The following is a 27,715-nucleotide window of genomic DNA, read 5'->3' on the forward strand; positions in this document are numbered from 1 at the left end:
AGGTCTACTTGTGATACAAGAATATTTCTTTAGCTCAAATCCACATCTACAATCAAAACATTCTTTAAACAAAGAAATCAAAATTTCATCCAGAGTATTGAAATCAGAGCAAGTTAAATGGACTATCTAATATTACTAATGATCATTTTTTACTACGTACTAAAACAATTAAGTATTTTATTTTGACACTGAAATGTATTTGGTGGCTAAAAAGACTTATTTCACAACCAGGCATATGAATATGAATAAGACATTCAATATTATCCTGAATTAGGTGCACAGTGGGAATGGGAGAGGATCATTATATTTGATTCCAAATTGAAATACCAAAGTGATATTTTGTGAGGTACATTACTACTTGTTATTTATTTAAAACTAAGCAGTATTTAAGTTGAATAATCACCAAAGTATATGAGCTCTCCACACTGTAAGGCAATGCCAAGTGCAATTGCCAGATTTGACCATTTTCAAGAGGCCTGAGCCACAGACAGCGGCTAAGACACAGGTGCCTCAGAAGCCTCCGAGTGACCGAAGCATGAAGCCTTGCAGATGAAACAGATGGCTTAGTTAACATAGCAAAGGGAATCCATCTGTATGCCTCTTTAGACACCACACAGAACACAAGGTAAAAAGGCCTTTGGAAAAACAAAGCAATCTTGTCAACCCATAAACAGGCCAGAGTTAAAACAGCATTCCAGGATAAGAGGGAAGAAACATAAGGAAGCCTCCCTTTTGTTTTCTCAAGGGTATAAATCTTAACTAATTGACACTTTGTGAAACAAAGATATTTAAATAAAACCAAATCAGGGATGAAGTATTAAAATGTTGAAATTATTCTTCCATGCATAAATACTAGACATTGGGGGTGGGGGAATTTGGAGACCCCTACAAGACACCCACAGAACCACTGGGAGAATCCCCTGCTGATGGAGACTAAGAGCCTGACCAGCTTCACTTCATGGTAGTCAAGACCTGTCCCGTAAGATTATGCTCTGCTATTAATCTTGCTCGGTCAATTAATAACAAAAACTTCTCACGTTGGTTGGAATGACCCAAGGGTCTGTGAGTTTTTCACCCATCTACCCCATTTAAAGTTTGTTAATGACAGAGACATGGACAAGAACCCAGACACTGAAATCAGACCAAGCCATGTGTTAGGAGGGTTTTTTCGTGGTTGCTATTGCTGTTGTTATTTTTATAGTATTCATTACTAGTCAACTTGCAAAATGTTTTCATGTTAGAAAAGTGTTTTCATTAAAGGTTGAACACAGTCTTGCACAAAATAAAAATTACCTGCGATATTTAGGTAAGAACAAAATTAAACAGGGCAAGTCTAACAGACCAATATCAGCAGGCTTTCTCTTTCACTGCCCATCCTTGTCCTCTTTCCCACTTTCACCTTCCTTTTTAATTTGCAAAAAAAAAAATATTCTTCTTCCTTCTCCACCAACAAAACATAAGTTTTTACCCTGAAAAGGTCCAGATTCAGAAGCATTACAATAAGATATGAAAAGTCAGAGGGCCTGAAAAGCACCATTAAGACCCATTACATGGCTGACAGACATTTTTAGCAAGCTTCCCTAGGTTAGAGCTGTCCCACAAGTTGTGTGCTCACTGGCACAGTATTGAGTGCTTATTGAGGGGTATGGCTTCTGAAATGGTTCTCATTACTGTCCTTGCACATGTTTATAAAGAAAGTGTCCAGCAACAGCTATACTAGATTCATTGCCAACACCCATTCTCAGCCAAATCAAAGCTTAAACCCCACCCCACCCTAAAAAATCCTATCATCCATTCAGAAAAATGTTTTTCTTCTCAAACTGACAGATGCTTATGACAACAAAGTTTTAGTTGTTGCTGGATTGCAGAAGCAAATTACTTAACTCTGCATGTAAAGTATCAGTTGACATTTTGCAGCAGCATTTTCTCCCTGCTAATTTAAGAGGGCAATTTTCTGTTTTAGCAACAGGCTCCACTGTGAAAAACATTTTCTCCTTTAGGAACACAAGTTACTGTGCATTCTCATTTCTGGGCTTTTGTTTTTTTGTTTAGTTTTTTTGTTTGTTTTGTTTTAACTGTCCCTAATACTCCAATCTAGCAAGTGTCAAGTTACCAAAATAAAAGTAAGAAACTTAGATTTGTTCAGTGTGTGTTCTAGATATTTATTAAATGGATCACTTTCCTTTATTCAATAGCTGTTTTACTTTGGAATTAATAGGGAAAGAAGGGAGGAAATAACCTTCTGACAGTAATAGAAAAAACTTCAACCCCTTGTAAGTTATTGGGAATGTACAAATAATGGGCCCCATCCTCTTCAATATGAAGTATTTAATTAAAATAGCTACCACTGTCCAAGGGAAGCTAATACATACTCTGAATGAGAACACCAAGATCAAGGATGCCTGCTATCAACTGAGTGAATGTTTAAAAAACATACTGCTGTCTTGCAGCAGCACTATAAAGATGCAACATAAAACATGTTCATAATTCAGAAAACAATCAAATCAATTTCCATGCCCCTAAGTTTCTCCCTATCAAAGTGCATGATATTGAAAGCCATACTTACAAGGTAAATTAGCTTCAAGTTCAGCAACCTCTGTTAAAAAGAACAGAAACATCATTGTTAAATGCAGACATAGAGAAATAAAAAGTTCTGACTGCACATCTCTCAAGTTTTAAGAAACTTTTTAAAACACAATGAAAAATGACAATATTCAATTACTTTAAAAAGTATTCAATACATTAAGTAATATTTTTAGTCTTCAAGTCCCTCCTGTGAGGGATGAGGTTACAAAGTTCCATTTTTTGGAACTTCTTTTCATATGCTCTTCCACAGAAATGCTCTTTTGGTCTTGGGACATTCTTCAAAGAAAGAAAAAAAAAAATCTTAAATGCAACTAAAACTGGTTCAGCTCCCCCATCACACATGATGTTTCCAGAACGTTTATCTGAGCTTCCACAGAACAAGTCTACTACATTAAGTGTACAAGATGCTTGTCTAGGGCTCACAGCAATGCTAATTACTGGTGGATCAAAACAGAACTAACAATGGAAAAAAATAGGAAGTCTCCCAAACATAAGGACAGTCTGAAATACTGTTTTATCTTCCTATGTAAATTGTTACTAGTTAACAAAAGAAAAAGGACCTGGTTATTCAGTTGCACAGTGTAAACAGGACTAATGGGGCACAAATGCACAGTTCACAAAACACAGGAGCAGCAACTCTTCCCTTTCAACTTAATAAAATATAGCAATGGGGCATGAATAATCATTCCATGCATCTCCCATCAGTTGTGAGTTGGATCCAAATGGGGTAGCCCCAGCTCTAACAGACACCTGCCACACCATACATTCAATTTAAGGTGCAATTCAAACCAGCTATAAAAATGCAGGTGGACAACACGTTATAATTTATGGTGCACTTGCATGTTAAACAGCACCATAATTGCAATGTTTGCCAGGGCCCCAAAGGTATACCTAAACTGAAACATTTGCAAGTCATCTATGATGTGGCTGGTAAATGCCTTCCTTTTGACCCTACTCTACTGCACAGATCTGCAGTTTATGTTCAAATAAGTTTTACTTATATTTAGTCCTTCCAATATATTCAGTTTGCCTGCATATCTTAAATATTAAAAATAGTATATGTAAAAATAAATCTTTTCTTGCATCTTATCCTGGAAGAGCAATGAAAACAGGCTAATTAGGTTCCATTTTTGGCTCACAAGAAAGCTAGCACAATGCTCATGAATTTGGCTGCCAACAGTGCAAGAGAAATAATAAAATCCCAGCTCAAGATATACAGCTCTTTTTAGATTTTACATCAACTCTATTGACTTTGAACTTCAAGAGAATTTTTTTTAGTGCACAACCGAAGTTGCTCTGATAGCGACTCCAAATTTTTTTTGTGGCATTTTAACGTAAAGGCTCTAGCCTATGTAGGGTTTTTTAATATTTGGTAGTAAAATGAATTAGGCACTTCAACCCTCCCTGCTTTCCATATTTTTATGTCACTTCATGGTTGAAATAACTCAGACTAGGTTTTTGACAGTTAAATAGTAGCAGTCACTGAGCCAAATTGTCTCCTGATACTGAGCTTAAAGAGCTAAATAGATATTGAACCTAAAACAAACTGAACTTGGTATTGAACTTAGAGATAAATAAGGAATCTGACTAATGCTATAATGAAAACACCTTCTTTTAATTCACAATTTAAATAATGTAGTAATACAAGCCTAAAATATTCCTTGGAGGTCCTCTGCAAATAAGCTTCAAACTTAATTCAGCCACTCATTATGGGTTTATGAATGCTCACCCTCACTTAAAGTACGACCAAAAGGCACACGCTGATGCTATACACAAGGTCTTTACTTAAACCTTTACTGGAAAGTATTTAAGCATCAGGCTTCACAATGCAAGGGGGTAAATTCCTTAGCACAGCACAGTGCAAATTCAGTCTTTCAAGTCTAATAGTTGATTCCACATCAAATCATCTATCACGGTGGCACTCTACCATTCAGTCCTGTGGGCCGAATGAGTGGCAAAGGGCTGTTCCGTGCTCTGGGGACTGGGCCTTGTGGTGCCTCAGCTCAGCCAGGTACCACATTCAATCTGGCCTGTAGGGTTCCCCATGGATCTGGGAACATGGCAGCCAGGGAGTGGCAACTAAAGCTACCATCATTACCCTATTGCCAAATTTCCAGACTCAGGGGGGGAGGATGAGGCATTTAATCTTTGCAGGCAACTCTAATCTGCATAGACTGAACCGATTTGCAAGTGGATCGGCATCCACTTTTGACTCCAGAAAGGCAGGCACATGCCTGCAGTGGCTCAGGCCAGAAGCCAGGGGGCACTAGAATGAGCCCTCCGCTGGAGGGAAACTAAGCTGCGGGGGGGCCGTGGCCAGGCCCAGGCAGGCCTGAGTGCGATTGGGGAGGGTTATAAACCCCCACCCTGGTCTGCATGGACCTCAGCCAGGGGGTACCTGGAGGTGGATGGGGGAAGTAGCTCCTATCAGAGGTCCCCTGCTGCAACTCCCTCATCTCAGACTGTCGTGCAGCATAGGGCTCTCTGTGAGTGTGGCCTGCAGTAAGTCCTGTGGGGCAGCTGCGGGAAAGAGGAGGGGTGAAAACGCCCACCCTGTGCCTGGAGGGGGGAAGCCGACAGTGGGGGCTTTGCTCCCCTGCCCCAGCTGGGAGCTAGGTCGATTCCCCAGCAGAGGAAGGGGTGAGGCAAGGGAATCTACCTTACTTCTGGCTGCTGGGGGTGGGGCCAGTCCTGCTCCCTTGGAGCAGAGAGTCCAGTCCAGGGATGAAAAACATGCTGGGGAACTCAGATTTAACTCAACTTAAACCAGGAAAGGATCTGGGACAGGCACTGCATAAACTGGTTGGACCCAAACCAGTTAAGTCTGATACTACATTCAACCAAGTTTATCTTAAACCAGTTTCGGCCATTTTGAAACTGGTTTACTTGCACTAAACTTATGATCCGTTACAGGTTTAAACTGGTTCCTGATCACTGAAGCCAGTTTATGTGTAACTTCTTGTCCTTAAGAATATTGAGAGAGGCAAGGGTTTTTTAGGGTGGTATCTTATGGGACCAACTATGTAGGTGGGATAAAGTTAGATAAGATATCACCCTTTAAATAATCCTTGCCACCTGCACAATTTCTGGACCAATCACAGATGCAACATCATTCTCACACTGCCTTAACATAGACTGGCTTCTGTTGAACTTACTCATAAATCACAAAATTGAGGGTTGCTCTATTTAGATCATATAGAGAGGACCAGAGCAAAACAACATGAATGTTGTATGGTCTCAACCATATAAACACAAACATATTTGAGTTCTTTAAAATACCCTATGCAACAATATCCTAGCATGGGAGTCAGCAATCTGTGGCCCACAAGCCAAGTCTGGCCCACAGAACCACTGGATCCAGTGGCATTTGGCAGCAGGGGGCCTCTGCCACGGGTGCTCTCTTTTTATGCTGCCACAGGGCAAAGCAGCAGGATGGCCAAGTTCTACTGCACACCTACCCCAATCCAAACTGGATCATTCCAGCCTGCAACCAGAAAAGGTTGCCAACCACTGCCCTAGTGCTTTCACAAAACCACAACAGTTGGCTTAAGTTCAGTCTAAAAAAAGCCTCAAAAAAATTCACATTACTGTGGAGTGCTTTCACTGAACAATTTTTAAACACTTATAATTCCAGCACACCAAAAATATTGACTCAGCTCAAACACAAACACCACCTTATTTATTTGTGTGATTTATATGTTGCCCTTCTCATCAAAAACCTCAGGGCAGCTTACGATAAGAAAACAAAACAACTTATAAAACAGGAGCATTATGAAAAAAAAAAGTGAGAAAATAGAACAAAAGAACTTAAAAGGGGAACCAGAATATCACTAGAAACCACAGATCCCTAAAGCAATCCCCTGGCCTAACTTTGTTTGCCAAATGCCTCTTAAAATAGGTAGATCTTACAGTGCTTCCAAAAGACATCCAAGCTTGGGACTCCAGTGGGCCTCAAGGAGGGAGAGAACTCCAGAGCTGGGGAGGAACTGCCAAGAATGACCTCCCGTGCATGTTCGCCAAGTGTACTCAAGAGTATTGATGGTATTCAAGAAGGCTACTCTTGGCTGAACAGAGGGATTGTGACGGGGTGTAAGGGAAAAGTAAAATATTATATGAAATAAGAGAATAATAGTAGATTAACAATGATGAAATAAAATACAAGTAAAATGTTCCTTCTGCTTCCCACTATCCCAAATTCACCAAACTCGATGCCTATTTTGAGACCAAATCTTTGCCTTCTGAAACCTGTTCCTTGATCATAGGCAGGAGCAATGAGAAAAGTACAACCCAGCCTGCTCCTCGTGTCCTTCATGACCAGCAAGAAAAGGTGGAATTCAGAAACCGCAACGAAGCCGATGGTCAGGCAGCCATCCACATTAACTCATAGGAGCTCCATACAACAGCAGCCTTACCTCTCCCCTCCTCAGCTCATTCAGAACAGCTAAATTGAACCTTCTGAAATTAGTACATTTTTCCTTTGTGGTAGAAAATATTTTTTCCCCCTTGAATGGATAACTCAGTGGGCTCAGACTGTTAAATTTAAAGTTCCTTTTATTTTCAGTACAGGTATGAAAAATCCTGAGACCACCTAAAGCAGCATTTCCCAACCTTTTTCACCACAAGGCACACTTACATGGCCTCTCCCACACCACAGCACACTAGCTGAACACAGAGCGTTGGGGGGGGGGGAAGGAGGGGGAAGAGGTGGGAAAGAGGGGCGCCATGCCGCTGAACGCAGAGCAGTGGGGAGAGGGTGGTGTGGCACTTGAATCACCGGCTGGAGCCATGCCCCCTGCCTGGCTGGAGGCGTGGCTCCAGCCCAAAATGCCACAGAACACCTGGACATGCCCGACAGCACACCAGCTGGGGAATGCTGACCTAAAGCAACTAAGAATCAGTGTTTTCAAGAAATTGCCCATAGAAGTAAAGGTGTGGTCAGTTGGAATATGCTGTTCTCTGCAAAGTTTATGAAACAAGTAGAAATAGGAAGTAACAGAATTCTGCTTGACATAACTCAACTTGGCATGAAAAAGCAGCAAACAAGTGTTCGCAGAAGCCATTAAACAGATTTTTGTCAGCTCAAGTAATGGGTCCATGGAATACAAAATGGGTTTAACGAAAAAGGCCTGGGAAAAGTAGAGAGGTCAGCAGGGGCATGGTGGCAGTGAGTGAGGAGATTCTGCAGGCAGCTGCGGTGGTGTCGGGGGGGTGGCAGCACGGCAAGCAGCGACTGCCTGCAGGTAACACCAATCTCAGGGGGTGCACATGTCCCCCCCTGCATGGCGCCAATGCACAGGTGAGAGAACTACTCATTCATTAATGAGATTTTTTTTTCAAAACAAAGACAGGCAGACCAACTTTAAGAAATATATTAAAAACTACAGACGTATGATCCAAAAGTTATTTTTCATAATAAAAAGGTTTATTTTAATATTTTTATACCATCCTCAACTCCAATAGTTACTAGCTCAACAAAGTGAGGGAAGTGGGCAGTGGGGTCCCCCAGGGCTCAGTCCTTGGGTCCGCAGCGTTCAATTTATTTATTAGCAACTTGGACAACGGGGTGAAAAGCAGCCTGTTTAAATTCGCAGATGACACCAAGATTTGGGGCGAGGTGGGCACACTAGAAGGGAAAGATGGGATACAGCTGGACCTGGACAGGTTAAAGGGGTGGGCAAATGAAAATAGGATGGGATTCAACACTGACAAGTGCAGGGTGCTGCACTTGGGTAGTAAGAACCAGCAGCATACCTACAGGCTGGGGAACTCCCTTCTCAAAAGCACGGTGGCAGAAAGAGATCTTGGAGTATTATTGACCCCAAGATGAACATGGGCCAACAATGCGAGAACACGGTAAGTAGAGATAACCGTACCTTGTCATGCATCCACAGGTGTATCATAAGCAGGGCCAAGGAGGTGATCCTCCCCCTCTATGCGACACTGGTCAGGCCATAGCTGGAGTACTGTGTCCAGTTCTGGGCGCCGCACTTCAGGAGGGATGTGGACAGCATTAAGAGGGTCCAAAGGAGGGCCACTTGCATGATCCAGGGACAGCAGGGCAGACCCTATGAGGAGAGGCTACAGGACCTGAACCTGTTCAGCCTTCGTAAGAGAAGGCTGAGGGGGGACCTAGTGGCCATCTATAAACTCACTAGGGGGGACCAGCAGGGTTTGGGAGAGACCTTGTTCCCCTGAGCTAGTTGGGGGCAAGAGGGGAGCACAGCAAGATCAAGATAAAAAGAGCCACTGCATAGTGCATTTACACTGCAATTTAGGTAGGTCCTTACACAATGGGTAGAAAGGTACTTTGTTTCAGACTTGCTGCCTAAACTTTATTGGATACACCTTGTTTTTTAATTTTGTGATATATTACTGTTTCTATACTATTCACATTTTCAAAGACTTGCTTTGTATTTCTTCTCAGCAGTTGCTGCAGAATTATCCCAGCCTTTTTAGTTTCTCTTTGTATGGCAGCTGATCCATAGCCCAGATGCTTTATTCTCCTTCTCCATATCTTTTCTAATTCTAGTATGTTCTTTCTGAGATGGGATGACCAGAAAAACAGATAGTATAAGAGGTGTGTTCACCAGTGTGCAATCCTGACCTCTGCTTAAAAGAAATCATCCTTTCCATTTACACTGCTGATCTAAAGTTAAGACAAATCACTGAAATCAAATTTAAACATTAATCTGTGTAAAGTCTGAATGCTGAAATGTGCATTGAACATACTAAGTCTAGACACTTCATCATGGCCAGTAAGCAAGTGAAATGGATGTTACAGCCAGGCTGTTTACACACACACCATTCTGTTCCAAATAGTACATCAAAAGTAAAACCTTCATTTTATTAAGTATCTCATTATGCTTCAGTAAGACAGAAAACCACTAGAACTCCACTAATGTTTTACATATAGATTACAACTACTCATTCAAACCAACTTCATACGGAGAACCTACTTTTCGTAACACAATGTCTTACAACTGTGCTTTTTAGGAACTCATACATAAAACAAAGAGAAATAAGAGTAGGCATAACTATAAAAATCAACCCTCTTATTAACAAACAATATCTCAGTGGCTCGGAGGCAGAGAGGGATCTTGGAGTCATAACTGACTCCAAGATGAACATGAGACAGCAGTGTAATGAGGCCATCAACAAGGCCAATCGCACCTTGTCATGCATTAGTAGGTGCGTGACTAATAGATCAAAGGAGGTGATGCTCCCCCTCTATGTGGCACTGGTCAGGCCGCAGTTGGAGTACTGTGTCCAGTTTTGCACGCTGCACTTCAAGAGGGACACGGGGAATCTCGAGAGGGTCCAGAGGAGGGCCACTCGTATGATTAGTGGTCTTTGTGATAGACCCTATGGGGGGAGGTTGAGAGAGCTGAATCTCTTCAGCCTTCACAAGAGATGGCTGAGGGGAGATCTTGCGCCCGCCTATAGACTTATTAGGGGAGGTCAACAGGGAATAGGGAAAGCACTGCTTAGTAAGGCGCCTCAGGGAGTGACTAGGAATAACAGGTGTAAACTAATTGAGAGTGGATTTAGGTTAGATATTAGGAAGACATTTTTCACAGTAAGGGTGGTCAGGATCTGGAATGGGCTTCCAAGAGAGGTAGTGCTATCACCTAGCTTGGAGGTCTTCAAGAAGAGGCTAGATAGTCACCTGGCTGGGGTCATCTGACCTCAGTCCTCTTTCCTGCCAGGGGCAGGGGGCCGGACATGATGATCCATTGTGGTCTCTTTTGACTTTACACTCTATGAATATTTCTAAAATTATAAAGGAACATCAAATTTTAAAACACTTCAGCCCAAAAGTGTTTTACTTACTATGGCAGCCTGCCATTTACCAACTACTATTATAGCTCCAAAAAAAATTAGAAAAAAAAATTCCCACCATTTTGTTTATTTTGCACAATTAATAGCATATAGTTTGCAGTCAGTCTCCCCCCATACAATATGATGCATCTATCTGGATAGGTCCTTCATGCAACACAGAAACAAAAAAAGATGAAACAATTTTGCAGGGGTTCGGACTTGATGATCTATTGAGGTCCCTTCCGACCCTAACATCTATGAATCTATAAATCTCTTTGATGCAATTCCAAACTCACAAAAAAAAAAAGTCAGTAAGGTGTGGGAGAGTGTGATGACAGAGGCAGATGTTAAAGATAAACCTAGTACTGACTTTTGACAGACTCTCAATTTATAGGGAAAAGATTCCTGGAATAGATAAGTTAAACATTATTGACTTCAGTCATTTTAAAGAAAGCAGCTTATTTCTTCCCATCTGAGAGAAATTCTCCATACCCAGCTACTCTTGGGACTTATACAAAAAAAATGCAGATGATCCTGATTTGACATATAAATGAGCATGAAGTTCAGAACAGAGCCCTTAAAATTGCTGCTTTCACAACAATGCATATTACCTTCAAAGAGATTGTTCTCTTAATTGACCAAGGCATTATAAGGGATTTTTTTTGCTTAGTTACTCTTACCATAAAGAAGCAAATTATGATCCACAAGGTTTTGTTTTTAACACAGAATGAATCGTTCTTCCCTACCATGAGATTAATAATCTCTCATCTGGCAACAGGCTCAGAAATGGCTTGAACAGGCTGGGAAAACGGGCAGACGAAAACCTGATGGCCTTCAACGCCAAAAAATGCAAGGTACTCCACCTTGGGAGAAAACCCGCAGCATGCTTATTAGGTTTGGCACTGCTACGTTTGCTAGAACCATGGCCGAAAGGGACTTGGGGGTCATGACTGATCACAAGATGAATATGAGCCACCAATGTGATGTTGCAGCTTGCAAAGCGAGCAAAATTCTGGCTTGCATCTATAAATGCTTCTCTAGCAAATCCCAGGATGTCATCCTCCTGCTGTACTTGGCCTTGGTGAGGCCGCAGCTAGAGTACCGCATCCAATTCTGGGCTCTGCAATTCAAAAAGGATGTGGAGAAGCTCGAGAGAGTCCAGAGAAGAGCCATGCGCATGATCAAAGAGCAGGAAAACAGGCCTTATGATGAGAGGCTGAGAGCTATGGGGCTCTTCAGCCTGGAAAAGCACAGGCTCAGGGGGAACCTGGTAGCTGCCTATAAGTATATAAGGGGTGTACATCAGGATCTGGGGGAATGCCTGTTCACCAGAGCGCCCCATGGGATGACAAGGTCAAATGGTCACAAACTTCTCCAAGACTGTTTGAGGCTGGACATAAGGAAGAACTTCTTTACAGTCTGAGCCCCCAAGGCCTGGAACAGACAGGTGGTTCAAGCACCTACTCTGGACTCCTTTAAGAGATGATTGGACGTTTGGCTTGCTGGGATCCTGTGACCCCAGCTGACTTCCTGTCCCTGGGGCAGGGGGCTGGACTCGATCTTCCGAGGTCCCTTCCAACCCTAATGTCTATGGATCTATGCAACAACATCATTTCTGTTCCTATCTAAAAATAGAGAAAAGAAGAATCAGTCTTCTTTCAGATTCTACTTAATGTATATCTTTTAACCTTGTCAAAACTCAAGATACTATGTACTCCAACTACATATATACTGGATATGAGCACAATTCTCCTAACTGAATATCCTCCTAGATTCCAACTAGAACTTATTCCTTATTGCTTATGTTGTAATAACTGTTTTCTGCACATCCATGAATCACTTAATTGCACAGTACTTTTCAGCCCCATTGTCAAGTTTTTAATTAAGTGCACTGGGTTTAAGTGGGCCAGAAACATCAAAGTAGATGTCAAAGAGCTGCTATTAGAATGGCAGGAGCTAGCCAGTGTCATCAATTGTTCCCCTCACTTTCAACATTAGAAACCTCAACAGTAGGGCAGCTGGTCAGTTTCTGGGTTGCTAACATCCTAGGCTAGGGACAGATGTTCAAAATGCCTGAGCCTGAATTGATTCAGTCTTTGCAGGTTAATCAAACCTGGCTAGGCTAAATCAGTTTTGTAACCCGACAGACATCCCAGACATACAGGCACATGCCTGCAGTGGCTCAAGCTAGAAGCCAGGGGGCGCTAGAACACCTTCCCTTCCTTCCACTGCACTGAGCTGGGGCGGGGCATGGCCAGGCTCCCGCAGAATGCTCTGATTAGCCCAGAAGGGAATTGATAACAGTGTTTATTACCCCACTAAGAAGAAAACAGAGGGACACTACCAGCTTCCTGTTGATTCAGCACAGATGGTAGCTAGCATGTGGTCTTCTAGCTAATACACAGACACCTCTCTGTAAGGCAGAGGGGAGGGGAGGAATTCCTGCTTAGCAGGGAGTGGTGAGAGGGAAGGTAGGGAGCAGCCCACAGTCTTGAGGGGTGGGCCCAGCCCTGCTGTGGAACAGAGCCCCACCCAGCTCAGAGAGCAGCCTGGGATACTGAGGGAGTCTGGTTTATCTTAAACCAGCAAGGGGTCTGGGATAGACATCGCATAAACCAGTTTGAGCCAAATCTGTTAAGTCTGATACTACATTCAGCCAGGTTTATGTCAAACTAGTTTCAGCCATTTTCAAACTGGTTTATGTGCACTGAACATCTATTCTGTTACATGTTTAAACCAGTTTGAGTACTTAAACTGGTTTACGTTTAATGTCTGTCCCTAGCCCTAGTGCTCATAGCGCACTGCAAGCAATTCCTCTGCAGTCCATATTAATGTCAGTGCTGTGGAATAAGCAAATCTACACCTCCTGCCATTTTCAAGCCTTCAAATAATAGCCCCCAAACTACTGGTATCAGAAGACTTGAAAAAAGAAGGAAGCTGCTCAGTTTTAGATGTACTAATTTCACAGCACTGTCTAACTAATAAGCACCGTTTTACATTAAGCTTAGTTAAATACATAGCCTTTTGCCAGCCCCAAGGCTGTGAACTTCAGCAACACATACTGCATATATCTTGACATTTCTGGTAAGCAACTCTGCGTCTGAATCCCAATTCCACGGACAGAATGCTGATATTTTTCCTTTTCGTTCCTCTTACTCAAAGTTGTATCAAGGCAGATTGGCGTCTGACTCCCTTGAGCTGAATAATTAATTGCAGGATTGATATTAAAAAAAAAGGAACTTGTGAAGCCTAAAAAAAAGACTAATATAACCCATTTTTAAATTAGAGAAAAGTGTGTGATGTTTCCTTTCCCCCTCCAAATGCTGACTGTTATCAAACCTTATGCTTTAGTCTACATCCAATAAATATTTATGGAATTCTGGCATCATCAAGTGGGGCCAACCATGAAAGTTTAGGTCAAATGAAGCTTAAAGAGTGGGATCTTTTCATCTAGGAAAATTAATAGTCTACAGACATTCCCCAGAGCTCATTGGGAGAGATGCTCTTGAGCAGGACCTGCCAATCCACTCCTACTTATATGAACCAAGCTTGTAATCGCAGCACAGTGGTGTCTCCACACAGGTGGTCTCAAAACTTACCTCCATTTGTTTGAGAGCAGCCACAGCAGACACCTCAGAACACACTGTGTAGGCAGGGATGCTCTTGATAACACATCTCAAAACCTACCACTGGCCATTACCTTCTGTCAACAGCAAACTCCCACAAAAATCAGGTACAAATAATACTTAACACTAATACCAGATAATTTACAAAGGAGATCAGGATGATGCTTTAAGTTCAAGAAAAATCTCAGCAATGCTTCCCTTTCAATTTGTTACATATCTCAGCGAAAAGAACTGGAAGTTTTATTATGTTCATCTCATACTGCCATGAAGTTTCACTGTAATTCCAACTTAGTTTGCTTTGGTAAGTGTTCATTCAATTGCTTTGAAACATCTCTATCATTCCTCCCAAACAGGCAAGATTTTAGTGCAATTTATTTTTAAACCAATTTATTCATAAACATTTCCTGTTTAAGTATGCAATGTCTTATGTAGCCTATTTAGAAATATGACTTGCTTATAAAGAGGGGAGAGGATACACAACAGAAAAAAACCTAAATTAATGTTCTGAATCCTACACTGGAAGGTGCCATGGAAGTTGTATTCTCCTTTTATATCATGCCTTGAGATTTTCTTGACTGCTGTTGTTGAAAGTCACAAGTAGGATTATTGCACCTAAAAAAAAAAAAAATTAGAACCAAAACAAAACTTTGCTAGTTTTTCCAGTTTATACTGTGCATTTATCTGAACCTACTATATTGCCAGTTTTGTTTCCCATTTTTGACGGTCTTTCACAAAAAGCAACTATTTAAAAAATGAAAATCTGGGGGTGGGGAGGATTGAAAACAAAACACAAACCCAGAAATTCCCAGGATTACAAAGCAAAAATAGTATCTGAACATTATCAATTTCTTTATTATAAAGATGAATTTCAAATTGGCACCAGATCTTCAACAAAATGAAAGGTGGGGTAAGGCATTATTTGTGCAATTGGGATACAGCGTAACAACTGCAGTTGAAAAACCTTCATGACCCATAAACCATGCACTCCTTCACTGGCACTCTAGAATCCTATTTTATATTTTTAGCTGACTGGACTTAATTTACCAGGAATATTTATTATAAAATCTTAACTTTCAGAGTACTTTTGCTTGTGGTCCCCAGCACCTGTCAATGCTTCAGAAATAACCTACCTTTGGGCCCAGTACTATGAGGCACTGAGCACTTCACCAGCAGTTGGGACTCAAGCTAAAGCTAGATTTCAACAAATAAACACGTCATTCCCTCCAAGTTTCCCTTCTGAGATTAAGTTGAAAACTTTATGCAGAACAATATTTGAAAAAGTAGCCTGTGCACACATCATGAATATCCCAAAAAACACCTGGGGAGGGAAGGGCAACTGTCTGGATAAGGGACAAAACTACAAGACCATTTGCAATTTTAAGGGCATCATTGCTCTCTACCTTGTTTCCAGCAGTACACTAGGCCTACAGAGAGTTATGGTTATGCATTACCCTTGATCCACAGCAGAACCAACATCAGTTAGAATCGACACAATGATCATGAGTGATATCAATTGTGATTAAATGGTAATAGTAGTGTTACGTTCATCAACTGCAGAGCCCTTTTTAAGACAAGTATATCTGCCTTTTGTTAGCTTCTTCAGTATGCTCCACCTCCCCTCTCCCTAACATGCATGTTTTCTCCTTTCAAAATCTCTCGTCCAATATACATCAGTCTCACTGGGCGCCTCTCCATTCCAGCTCTCTTCATGAGCTGGCAGACTGAACAACTAGGCCCTGTTCTGTACCCACAAACACCTGACTCCCCCAAAGCTGGGCTCGTCTGCTCCTCTTCTGTCCCATTACTTCAGTTCAGGATGTCACAAAATAATTTTCCTTGCTGATTTTCAAGCACCAGATGCAGTTCTCTGACCTCCCTAGGGTTCTGAAAAGTACCATCATTCTGTGCTCCTCTTCCCACATGGCAAGTAGGGAACCAAGCAGGAGTTATAATCAGGCAATAATTTGTGGACTCTTGACTGTGCTACATTAATTGCAGAAGTAGTTAGCAAGGAAGAGAAAGCTACCAACTACTGCTTAACAGTAAAGCCCCCAGAGGCCAAGAAAAACAGCTGGAAATAAACATTCAACTATTTAAGAATTCTTTCATTCTGAAAAAGTTGAAGTGATGTTGTAGTTGTGGTGGTCCAGGAAGTGTGTGGGTCATATTTGTTATCATACCAACTGTATATACATATGCTCTTCAGAACAGTCCTTTCTATTAAGTCTTTGCAAGATATCCAATTAGATCCTGGCATCTGGTAGGTATTAGTATAAACACCAAACAATCAGACTTCCAAACTGGAGAAGGGAACAAAAGGGCAGGTCTAGAAACAGTGACACACAGTGGGTCAGAAGGGCCCCATCATTTTTAGCAGCAAATTTTAAAGATTAAGTCAGTGATTCTTAACCTGGGTGCCAGCGCAACTGTGGATGCCGCAAGATCTTTTCAAGGGTACCATGAGGTGCGAGGAGATAAGTGCAGGCACAGATGCATCCCCAAGCTTCTGACCTGTCTCCACTACCTGATGCCTCTGCAAGCACTGTAATAAATAAACCAGTTTTTGAAAAGGGGTGATGCTCAGTCATAGTAGTTATGCAAAGGTGTCTTGAGCCTGAGAAAGTTGAGAACTACTGGATTAAGTATAGGACAGCACCCTGCATTCCAATGTCCACCACTGACTGCATCCAAAAAAAGATGATGTTGTTAATAACGAGCTGATAAAAAATGTTTTTTGCTAAGATGATCGATTAATGTTGCTATTTAAACTTTTTAGACCTCCAAAGTTACCACGAGGTCCTAAAACTCACCCAGACCTCACCTAGACTTGAAAAATGATATACCAAAAACCATATTAGTGGGGGGGAGGGGGGGAACCCCAAAACACATTTTTAATTAAGTACCATCTAAAACATGCTTGCATTTTTGATAGACGATGTCTAAAGCCTTTAAAAAAACCCAAACAAACAAAAAAAACAAACCCTTACCTGTATTAAGTAATGGCACTGATGACCTAATCTACACCAGAGGCCATATGGGTTATGTTAGAGTTTACTGATAAACTATTTATGTTCTGTGCTGCATCATAATCATTCATATACACATATTACCTTGTTCACTTGTACCTAACAGGATTTTATGGTTCCATTCCTTCCCTAGAGCTTGGCCAAAATGGACACTCAAAGAAATCATGAAATCACTGCAACTATCATATCAAGACAGAAGCAGTACCAATAGGGTAAACCAGAGAAAAAGAACCAAGATGCAGAACCAGATTCAGGTGCGATGCATTTATGCTGGAGGCATCCAGGCGAGCCCACTGCTCACTGGCTAAATGGCTGCTCAATATTATTGACTGACTTGATACCATTTAGTCATTTTTCTGTCTTAAACCTTGCTTTGCTCATTTTGCCAACACACAAGTCAGCATAATGAAGAAGAGAGCTATGCCAGCCTTTGCCACAATCCCATATAGCTTTACTGCCTTCCCTCCCCTACAGTGCTCTCCTTTTAAGTTCATCTCCATGGAACTAAAAATAGGCAATACATTTACCAGAGAGTAAGCACTTACCCCAACTCAATGTAAACAAGGCCCATTAACTACAGACAACACCTTGTGCTAATACTTTTGCACCTTATTGAGGCTAATCATATTGGGAATTTTTACATGCATTTCCGACACTGCGCTGGGCACTTTTAAATTAGCGAGCCATGCTAATTAAAAGCACCCATGCGTCATGTGCATCAACGGCACAGCACACCTCTGTTCTAGGAAAATTGCAGCAGTGTGCTTTGAACTAAAGTACAAACATGTTTTAGTTGAAAGTGCACTGCTGCCATTTTCTCAGCACGGAGGAGTGCTGCACCGCTGATACATGTGACATGCGAGGCTGCAAGAGCATGTCAATTTGTGTGTTCCAGCAGACTCAATTAAATCAAGTCTACTTCGATGTGCTGTATTTCCAGTGTGTCAGAGCAGGCTCCCCACAAGTGTGTAAGTGCCCATTGTTTCTCAAAGTGTCTCAAGTTTCTAACAGAAGCCTTGAAATTGGCAGTACCTACCTAGTCACCTCAGGGTGGCTTGAGAAGCCCTGAAGTTGAGGACTCCAACTGTTCAATTAAACCAAGTACAATTGTTAACAGAGTAGACAGTGGGGCCCAACATTTCGCACTTGAGTGATTTGTGCACTTAACCAATATGCAAATAACCACAGCACAAAACATGCATGAAGTGATCCTTTTTTTAACCCATACAATCGCCAGAAGACTGACCACTTCTTTCTAGCACTGAGTATGCAACTGTCATCCGTACCTTAGAGATCTTCAGGCTAAACATATGAAAGTAACCACAAACTCCGACTCATCTGAACGAACAACGTTGGGAATTTCTTCTATGAATTATTTCCAGAAAGGTTATGACCTAGACATAACCTACGTGGTTTAAGTTATTGGTGAATCAACAAAAACTTCAAATTTACTGGCTCCCAGATGTCCTAGAGACCGTCTTCCCCTCTCCACAATATTTAAGATTAGCTGGTTTACTCTTTCTTTCAGGGACACTAGCAGACTGTCCACACCTGAGAATATTGTCTCTACTTGTTCCCCAACAATCTCTCTTTGAAGAGCTACTATACTACAAGATTTTATGACTGTCAGGTCAAGACATAACGTTCATTTTATAAAGAAACTGGTTACTTTGGTCGAAGTTTGTCCAATCTATTCCGAAATTCATGAAAGCCTGGGAATTTAAACTTGTTTAATATTAAGGTCAGCTATGGTTTGCTAATGAGAATTAGAAAAATAAAGTCATTGCTATGCCAGTTCCCTTTGGGAGGGAAGAACAGAAAGTATATAAATGCATGTTTTTACATTTTTTTAAATTAAAGCACAATGCTGTTATTCCCAAGAATAACAAGTACAAAAATGTACCTGATAGAAAACAATAACTGAGGTGTTTATTTTATTCTTTTGTTATAAGGGTACTGATTAGAATATAAATAATTGCATTTCAATTTTCCATGCAGTGTTGCCTGTGGATCAACAATGCTTAAAGCCAAACAAAAGAAGGATAAAATATGTTGTTTTTTTCTTTTTTTAAAGAAAATCCAAAGATTTTCACCAAAAGACCCCATTTTTTCCTATTTGTTTCCTTCCACCCCACCACATTGGCTCTCTTTTGTTCATACTATCTTGGCGAGAAGGCTTCAGAAGCTCATTAAGAGGCTTGAACATTGTCACATGGGGTTTTAATGTGAATTCTCATATTCCAAAAAGTGATGCAAGGGAAGGATGCAGGCAGACGGTATTACTAGATCTATGGGAAGGGTCTGATTATTCTGAAGGTGCAAAATTTTCAAAAAATCCAGTACCTGCAAAATGTTGTGGTACAATTTAAGTTTTCTTTCAAAGGGGAAAGCAAGCAAATCACAACACAGGTTCTTAATTTTGTATTTGTGCAGTATAAGAGAGGTACAGTTGTCATTTTGAAATAGCCCCGAAATAGACTGAGAAAATTGAAGCATTACATTTAAATACTGTTAAGCCCATAGTAATTTACATGTCAACATTGATAAATTCACTGCTAATTATTTTGAGTAAAAACAGCCTGAACAGTTTATCCATTGTTATTAGCTGCACTAGCACAGCTGGGACTATGCTATCAGGTATTGCCAGGATGAACAAATGGCTAAATATGGGTGCAGGGAAGTTTTAGAGATTGAGATAAAATGCCATACTAACTTCATTATCACATGCAGTTCACAGTGTACTATGGGGTTTTTTTTCCATTTATCCAAAACTACCAAGTCACAAAATTGTAGAAACTAAGGCACATCATGAAGATTTGGAACCTGTCTGCACTGGATTATGCTGATTCTTCTACAAGAAACTATCACAGTGTGCTGCATATTTATTCTTTCAATTCCCACACTTCTCACCCACATCTTTCCATGGACCCCAAACAAGGAAGCAACAGCAGTCTGAACCGATTATTTAAAAAAAGAAGTGTTGATGTTCTTATTGCTTTTATTTCATCACAATTTGAGAAGTCAACTACCATGTCCCTCCAGTACTTTCAGGTTTGCTTCCTTGTCAATTACTTAAATTTTTGTTTAAATTTTTTTTTCCATTCTAATCTAATTGATCATCTTGTCCAGCACATTCAGTGAAACAAACATGTTGATATGCCACAACAATCAGTTCCTGGATGATGCAATATAATGTCATACACTGGACTCCAAGAGTAAACAACATAGGAAAGATAACCACTCCATTTTGCAGGAAAAATAAGGTTTTGAATACTTTTATGCATTCTACTTGATGCCTTTTTGTAATAACTGGCAAAAGCAACCATCTCTCTCCAGTAGCAGTGCACTGGGAACACCGTTGATACCAGCTGTTCAAATGACACTCCCTGTAACTGCAATAGGCACTTAAAAGCAACCTAATGCATCGTCCTGCTTTCCCATGTTGCTCTTGACAGATGTCACCAACATTAACTACCATATTTACTTGATGGCCCTAATTATAAGATGACCCTGATTTTAAGAAAACACCCCAATAATCAGATTCTATATATGCACAGTTTATAAATTTGATACAATTTTCCAGGTATAGAATCTAATTATTGGTGGTTTGTCTTGAATTTGTCAACCTCCCACTGCTACAGCAAAGAAAATAAATCTGGGGAAGTCAGGTAGCCCCGTTGTCTAGTGCCCTCTCCTCCCCCCCATCCCGCAAAGAGAAAACTTCTTCCCCCTGAAGCCTTTTCCTCCCCCTTATTGTCAGACCCCACTCTCCCTGAGCACACAGAAAGGGACAAACAAATTTGAAACAAAAAATCTTGAAATAAACATAACCCTAGCAACTGGCATACAGCACCCATTGACTTCGTTGACCAACAAATGACACATTATACCTTTTTCGAAACTGCTTAAGTTTTAACACAGGTACTCCATAAACACATTTTAAGTAGCACTTTAGCACCTACTTAGAAAGTACAAAACGTTTGCTTGTTTGTTTTTATCTGTATCAAGGTTAAATCAGTTTCAAATTCAGTTGGGCAAAGCTCAATAGTCAAGTACCAAAATTCAACTTAGTACAACTCAGTCATGAAGTATGCATGGCTATACCACCAGGCAAGTATCCTCTCTGCTGGACCCATCAGTCTGGAGCTTTGAATACTCTTCAAATCCAGGCAGGTATCCAATGTGCAAGACCCAGGTCCAGACACGTTGGTGTTCAGATACCTGCCCCCTCTTTGCTTGATCTTAACTTAGAAGGCTGAGAAAGCCAAAAAGACATGATATTAGTCCAAAGCCAAAAAGTTCATCATTTACTGTATTGTTCACTGGGCTGAGCCACACCAGAGTCAACAGCATTTCAAACCATAGCGACCCCACAGCTCAGTGCGTGAGTGTATTCCAAATACCCCCCACAAAGGATCTATGCACTTCTTAGCCCACACTCATGACTGGAACCATATGTTCTTGTCATGAGTCCTGGGATCCTCCAAAAATTTTTATGCAGGTGAGGCATAGGGCAAACTGATCCAGCTTCACTTCAGGGAGGGCAGGGCCACACAAATCATATGTGCCAGGCTGAGAGAGGTGCCAACAGAAGAATACTGGGTGAACCGTTTGGTGCCTTGTTTCATGATGTTTACCAGATATTTAAGGGTGAAGAAACAGGAACCATTGGAAAAGGGAAAGAAAGGCATAGCTCAGCTGTCAGAATGAAGAGAAAGTCAAAATTATGCAGTGTAATGGATTACCATAACTCTTAAAAAGGAGTTCGAGCTGAGGTGGATTGAAATCTATCGGTACTACCATATATTTTATTCAGCTCCGCTGCATCCCTTTGGCTAGGAGCATGCGAGACTAGGGGACACTGAACCCCAAGACCTTTGCTTGCCTGCCATGGATTTGGGAAGTATCTGAAGCTCAAGACTGGTAAGTTGGAGAGGGAGGATACTTGCCCAGTGGTAAAGCCACATTGACTGAGCAGAACTCAGTCATTCAGTCTAAATTTAGAACTTGACTACTAGGCTAGGCTTGACTAGAACTGATTTGACCCTTGAAACAAAAATCACGGTAGGTTCCCATCAGCATGTCTGCCCCATAAAACAATTTATTTTACAGTCATGCTCCGTGTTGGCTGTATTTGATCAACTTCATAATCAGTTTCCATCACTGAAGCCATGTTGCTTTTGGCATCAGCTTAATTTCAGGCAATGTATTTAGTGAGGTTTCCTTGTATGTAAATATGATTGGGGGATGGGGGGGGCTTCTCTCCCCCCCCCCCCCCCCCGTTGACTGGGGGAAAAAACCCTCATCTTAAATTCAAGTAATTACAATAATTAAGAAGTTGTCATGAAGTCTGAGGTCTTAATGTTCATAGATTCACAGAATGTAGGCTGAAAGGAACTTCAGAAGATCACCAGGTCCAGCCCCACTGCACCAAGCAAGAAAGACAACTGGGGTCAAGTGACCCTAGACTGTCCAGTCTCCTCTTGAAGATCTCCAGGGTAGGCAATTGCACCACCTCTGGAGGGAGCTTATTCCACAGTCTGGACACCCTGGCTGAAGAATTTTGTCCTAATGTTGAGCCTGAAATGGTCTTCCAGGAGTTTGTGACCATTACTCCTGGTTTTCCCCAAGGGTGTCCTGATGAACAGCTGTTCACCAAGCCCTTGATGTAGCAGTAAGCTGCTACCAACTCCCTTTTTGGCCTTTTCTTCAGGCCGAGGAGTCCCAGGTCCCTCAGGCTTACTTCACATGGCTTGCCATGCAAGTTTCTGACCATACAGATGGCCCTTCTCTGGACTCAAGCTTCTTGAAGTGTGGCGCCCAGAACCAGATGTAATACTCCATCTGTGGTCTCATCAATGCCGAGTAGAGTGGAAGAATCACTTCCTTGGTTTTGCTGAAGATGCATCGATTGATGCATACCAGAGTTTTTTTTGCCTTGCTGGCTACAGCATCACTCTGCCAGCTCATGTTCATACTGTGGTCAATTATTACACCCAGGTCTTTCATTCGTAGTGCTGGTCAGATTGGCATTAACAAGCCTGTACGTGTGCAGGGAATTGTTTGTCCCCAGGTGGAGTACTTTACATTTCTCAATGTTAAACCTCATCCAATTTTGATATGCCTAATTTGCCGGCCTGTCTAGGTCCACCTGTATTTGCAGCCTACCTTCAAGCGTGATCACACTTCCCCATAATTTGGTGTTACTGAAACTGGGAAATAAAACCCCAAACTCAAGGAGTTATTGAAAGATCTGACAAAACCTGGTTTACAACACAGTCTATAGTAACCCAAAGGGGCACACCACCCCTTGGAAAATGATTTGCAAGATATTTTCTAGTGTAAGTTCTGTCAACTGACAGGTCTGAAGTAGCTTAAGAGGCCAGCCAATCCTATAAATTTTAAACATAAGGTTCATGAGGTTCGATTACCTTTAACAAGCAGTTTATCTCGAACTGACACTCTCCGAGTAGAATCGGAAGCTGGATTAGATGCACGGGGCCCTTTGACACCATCATCCCGCTTCAGTTTGCTTGCCAGGGTTAGCATAACTGCTACCATCAACCTAGAATGCAAGCAGAGAGACTGGTAAGCACTCCTCAAAGTGCAAGACAACCAAAATAGTTTTAAAAAGAAAAGTAAATAATTACATAAAGTATTTTGAGTTCCAGATAAATGAGAGTTCAGTGGTATCCATAGCATGCTACTCAGTGGCAGTAAAAGCCACTTGATAAAGCCACTAAGAAAATGTTATTTTGCAAGACGACAAATGACTGCACCCAATAAAAGCCATTAATGTTTTAGGACATGAGGTTAAGCACCGAACGGAATATTTAAAGTTGGGTTGAGACAAGTCCAGGTGTAAATATGGAGTGAACTGGCTTACAGTGCATCAGGTTCTAGCATAGAATCAATTACAGCAGAGAAATTTCAGTAAGTTTCACTCTGCTATCAAGGAAATTTCTTTCTATTTCTTTCTTAGCTAAACATACCACTTCCTGAACTTGTTATTTCTATAGAATTTCAATAAAGGAGCCCATCCAAGCAATCAGAGAACCTTTAAGAAGTTGCAAATATGAAAAGACCATGCATATCCGTAGAGAACAAGGTACAGACATCAAAAGCTGTATTCAGAAACAACTTTCTCCCAACAGTTCTGGCCACACAGAACATCAGGGAAGGGGGATACCATGGAATAGGAAGAGGTAACACAAAAATCTCCGGTCCTGAGGCAGCTTTGACAATTACCAGCATCTACAGTGAACAGAGATACCATTCTCTGTTAGGTGCTCCTTATCATTATCACAGTAAATACCTAGACAGGTACTCAAAGAGAGGCTCAAAGACGGAAGTGATATTTTGTTATAGCAGTCCTCCCTGATACCAACTAAGAAAGAGTTGCCCAGTAAGTCACTATCCAACCCCCCCTGCATAAAGTAATTTATTACATTAATAGGCAGCATACAAAGATCAGTGCTTGAAAATGCCAAAAAGCAAAGCCAGAACACACTGATAAAAAAACAACCTGATTGTAGATAATTGTTTTTTGCCAGCAGTTATGCCACCAAAAGGAATGGAAAAGCCAAGACATTGAGGCCTTACTATTCTTGGAGGGGAGGAGAGGGTTCATTCTTAAGCTGCCATATATGAATTAACTAAATTAAGGTAGAGGAGAAAAAAAAAACCCCAAGCCAGGACAGCTTGGGTCTTTACACAAGTTGTCAAGTTGAATAAAAAGCTACAGAAAAGCAGGAAGAGGCAGAATTACATATGGCCTTTAAAATATTCCATAGAAGTATGAATTTAGAGTGGAAAACAGAAAGCCAACTGAGGAGTTTATAGGTAGGGTGATGTAATCAGAACCAAAAAATAAATAAATAAATCAATGCAGTGGGAACACCATGGAGGCCAATCTGAGACGTGAAATGAAGAATCTGGTAGAACACTCTGCACATGGATGCTCCTTTCTTGCAAGCAGTTCACAAAACTGAACTTTATCAGATCCCTGTATCAGCAGCTTTTTCACCCTCTTATCACACTCATTCATACCACAAAATAAAAAGCCACTGGGGAAAAAATTTTAGCCCTGCCAATTTGGCCAAGTCCACTGTAAAATCTGAAAGCAGCAATGTGGTTCCAGACTGGGATTTACATGCCTAACTTGAGAAGAACCTGAAAGTGCTGGTGCATTTAGTAAAGGAGCATACAAAATTAAATGAAAATATTCAGAACAAAACTCAAAAAACAACATGGCAAAGACGTGCACCAGTAAGGTCATCTTAAAAGGAAAACAGTTTTCACAGTATCAGCTGGCATGCTGTACTGATAAGAAATGCAAGAAGGTTGAAAGCACCAAGACAGACAGCATCTGGTATTAGGCTACTGACTCAGACTAGACAAAGCCATGTATCCAAGGGCAAATATAAATTTAATTAAGGCAAAGTGAGGCAGGGCAGAATGAAAATTCACTGGTTCCCTCTCTGGAACAGAGGAAGGGACAGAAAATAGTCCAGGCAGCTGTGCTCCTTCAATGCAGAAAGGGGGAAGAGAAACAAGCTTGGCAGAGGTTCTACTTTTAAGGGGAGTGGGATAGAAGACCAGATAAGCTGGGGCACGTAGGCCTGGTCTTACAAGGCCCTCGTTTCAAAGCTCAGCTTCCAAATGCTGTAATTTCAATGGGAGTTATACACCTAAACACCACTGTGGACCTGGCTCCTGCTGCTTTGCACCAAAGCACAAGAGCACAGCAGAAGGCCCCTCACAGGGAGGAGTCACATCTACCAGCAAAGATACATAGGTAACCACACTAGTCTGAAGTCAGGCAGAAGGCAAAGGAGAGATGCACCTTATGGATTAACTCAGTGGTGCTCTGATTTTTGGCCCCAAGGGCCAGATGAGGGCTGACCCATGAGCCAGACCAAGCCTGACACAGGGCCGGGTCCTCTGCACCTGGATAGGGTCTGAGCCCCACGCGTGGGGATCTGCTCCTGGCATCCTGCCCCCCTTGCCAGCCCCAAGAGCCCAGTGTGGCAGCAGGGGAGCAGCAACTCCAAGTTCCCAAAGCAGGGGGGGGGGGGGCCTGTGAGCCAAATGATGCAGTGCAGGGGGCAGCTGCTGGACCAAGCCGACCAGAGGCAGGAGTGTTTGTGCTCTCCTGCCTCCTTGGTGGCGCCTGCCAAGGTGCTGAAGCAGAGCGGAGGTCTGTGCGAGCGCCCGACCCAGGGGCAGGGAGTGCCCGGGGTCCCTGGGGGGGGCGAGGCGAGAGCCCAGAGCCGCCCTGGAGAGGGAGGGGGCCGGAGGGGCGCGGAACAGAGACGGGAGCCCCCGGGAGGGGCAACGCGGGGCCCCCGACCCGGCTGGTCCCAGGGTTGTGGCCTCCCGCCGGCCCCGCCTCGGCCCGCCCGCTAGCACCGCGGGGGTGGGGGGGGGCCCCGAGCCGGAGCAGCAAGGGAGCGCAGCTGACGGCGGGCCGGGCCGCGCTCACCTGGCCGCCGCCGCCTCAGGTCCCGGCTCCCGCCGCAGCGGCCAACACCATCCCCGCGAGGCCCGAGCCGGGAACGGGCCGCGGCCTCCTCCTCCTTCCTCCGCGGCTGCAGAGCCGGAAGTGGGGGGCGGGGCCGGGGCGACGCCGCCGGATTCAGTGTTTGCAACAAGAACTTTATCAGCACGGCGCGGCGGCGCGCACACGACGGTCTCCAGGCACAGCGGACGGGAAGGGGCGAGTCTTGTCCCGTGCTGCGATCTTGCGTGACCGGCCAACACTTTCCCCGTGCTTTTCCCTCACGGGCGGGGGGCGCTGGGAGCTGGTGCTATTTAAAGGAGCAGCGCAGGGCGGCGCCTTCTGCCGAGTCACCGTGACTCTGCGTTGCCGGGCTTCGGGCGGGTGGCTGGGCGCACTGGGCTGTCTGGCTACCCTCGCCCGCGCGGGCCTCTCGCCCTCCCGCTGCTGCAGGGCTCGGGACAGGGATGCACGCACGTGAACACTCTCCCTTTTGGGGAAGAGCAAAACCCCATGGGCTGGCTCGGCTGAATCAGGAAGGCAGCTGCCTCCCCCAGCGCTGCCCCAATGGAAAGGCCGCTGCTTCTCCCGGCCGTCGGTTCCATAGTTTGGATGGGGCAGGAATCGGAAGTCGGGGGGGTGCAGCTGCACCACTGTCCTCCCGCCGGACCCACCCCAGCTACAGCCTTCTGCTTGGGCTTCTGACACCGTGCGCAGCCCGCGGGCCCTGACCGGCAGCTCCCGCAGGCTCCTTGTGTTTTGTGCTCCCCGGCCCACTCCCACTCTTGTTTTATTCACAGACTGCAGTGAACAAAAACTGCAGACATGCAACAAAATTGGCCATTAAAGTGGCTTAATTGTCCTTTTGCACCGCTTTAATGGCATTGCTATTTACATATTCAGCAGTGTATTCTGCTTTAATGGTGTTGCTATTTACACGTTCAGAGGTGTATTTTGCTTTAAATAACCCCTTGGAGGTACTTTAGTTTGCTACAGAACAAAATGCAACAGGGTGCTAGAAGCCAATGTACTTGGGCTTGGGCTTCCAGTGCCTCATGGCACCAATCCCACCACCTTCACCCACCTCCAGCACACCCAGCCACTCTCCTGCCACCTTGCTGTACTGCCCCAGGGGCAAGCTAGCCATTCCTGGGAAGTCC

At 42.9% G+C, this 27,715-nt stretch overlaps 1 protein-coding gene across 3 annotated transcripts in view; it reads right to left on the minus strand.

Moving 5' to 3' along the window:
• The window catches only part of UBE2F (ubiquitin conjugating enzyme E2 F (putative)), a 126,645-nt gene extending 99,842 nt beyond the window's left edge, over positions 1 to 26,803 (minus strand). Inside the window, exons 1-3 of one of the 3 annotated variants that reach the window (XM_006274371.4) lie at positions 26,541 to 26,800; positions 23,488 to 23,621; positions 2,567 to 2,596 (exon numbers count right to left, since the gene is read on the minus strand). In XM_006274371.4, the coding sequence (XP_006274433.1) occupies positions 2,567 to 2,596; positions 23,488 to 23,617 (160 nt within the window). In that variant the 5' untranslated portion in view covers positions 23,618 to 23,621; positions 26,541 to 26,800. Of the gene's footprint in view, positions 1 to 2,566; positions 2,597 to 23,487; positions 23,622 to 26,540 lie in introns of all 3 variants that reach the window. The other 2 variants (XM_006274369.4, XM_059727188.1) reach the window with 2 other exon arrangements.
• Between the last annotated feature and the right edge of the window lie 912 nt (positions 26,804 to 27,715).

This window comes from Alligator mississippiensis, chromosome 4 (genome assembly GCF_030867095.1).
Source record: "Alligator mississippiensis isolate rAllMis1 chromosome 4, rAllMis1, whole genome shotgun sequence".
Classification (NCBI taxonomy): domain Eukaryota; kingdom Metazoa; phylum Chordata; order Crocodylia; family Alligatoridae; genus Alligator; species Alligator mississippiensis.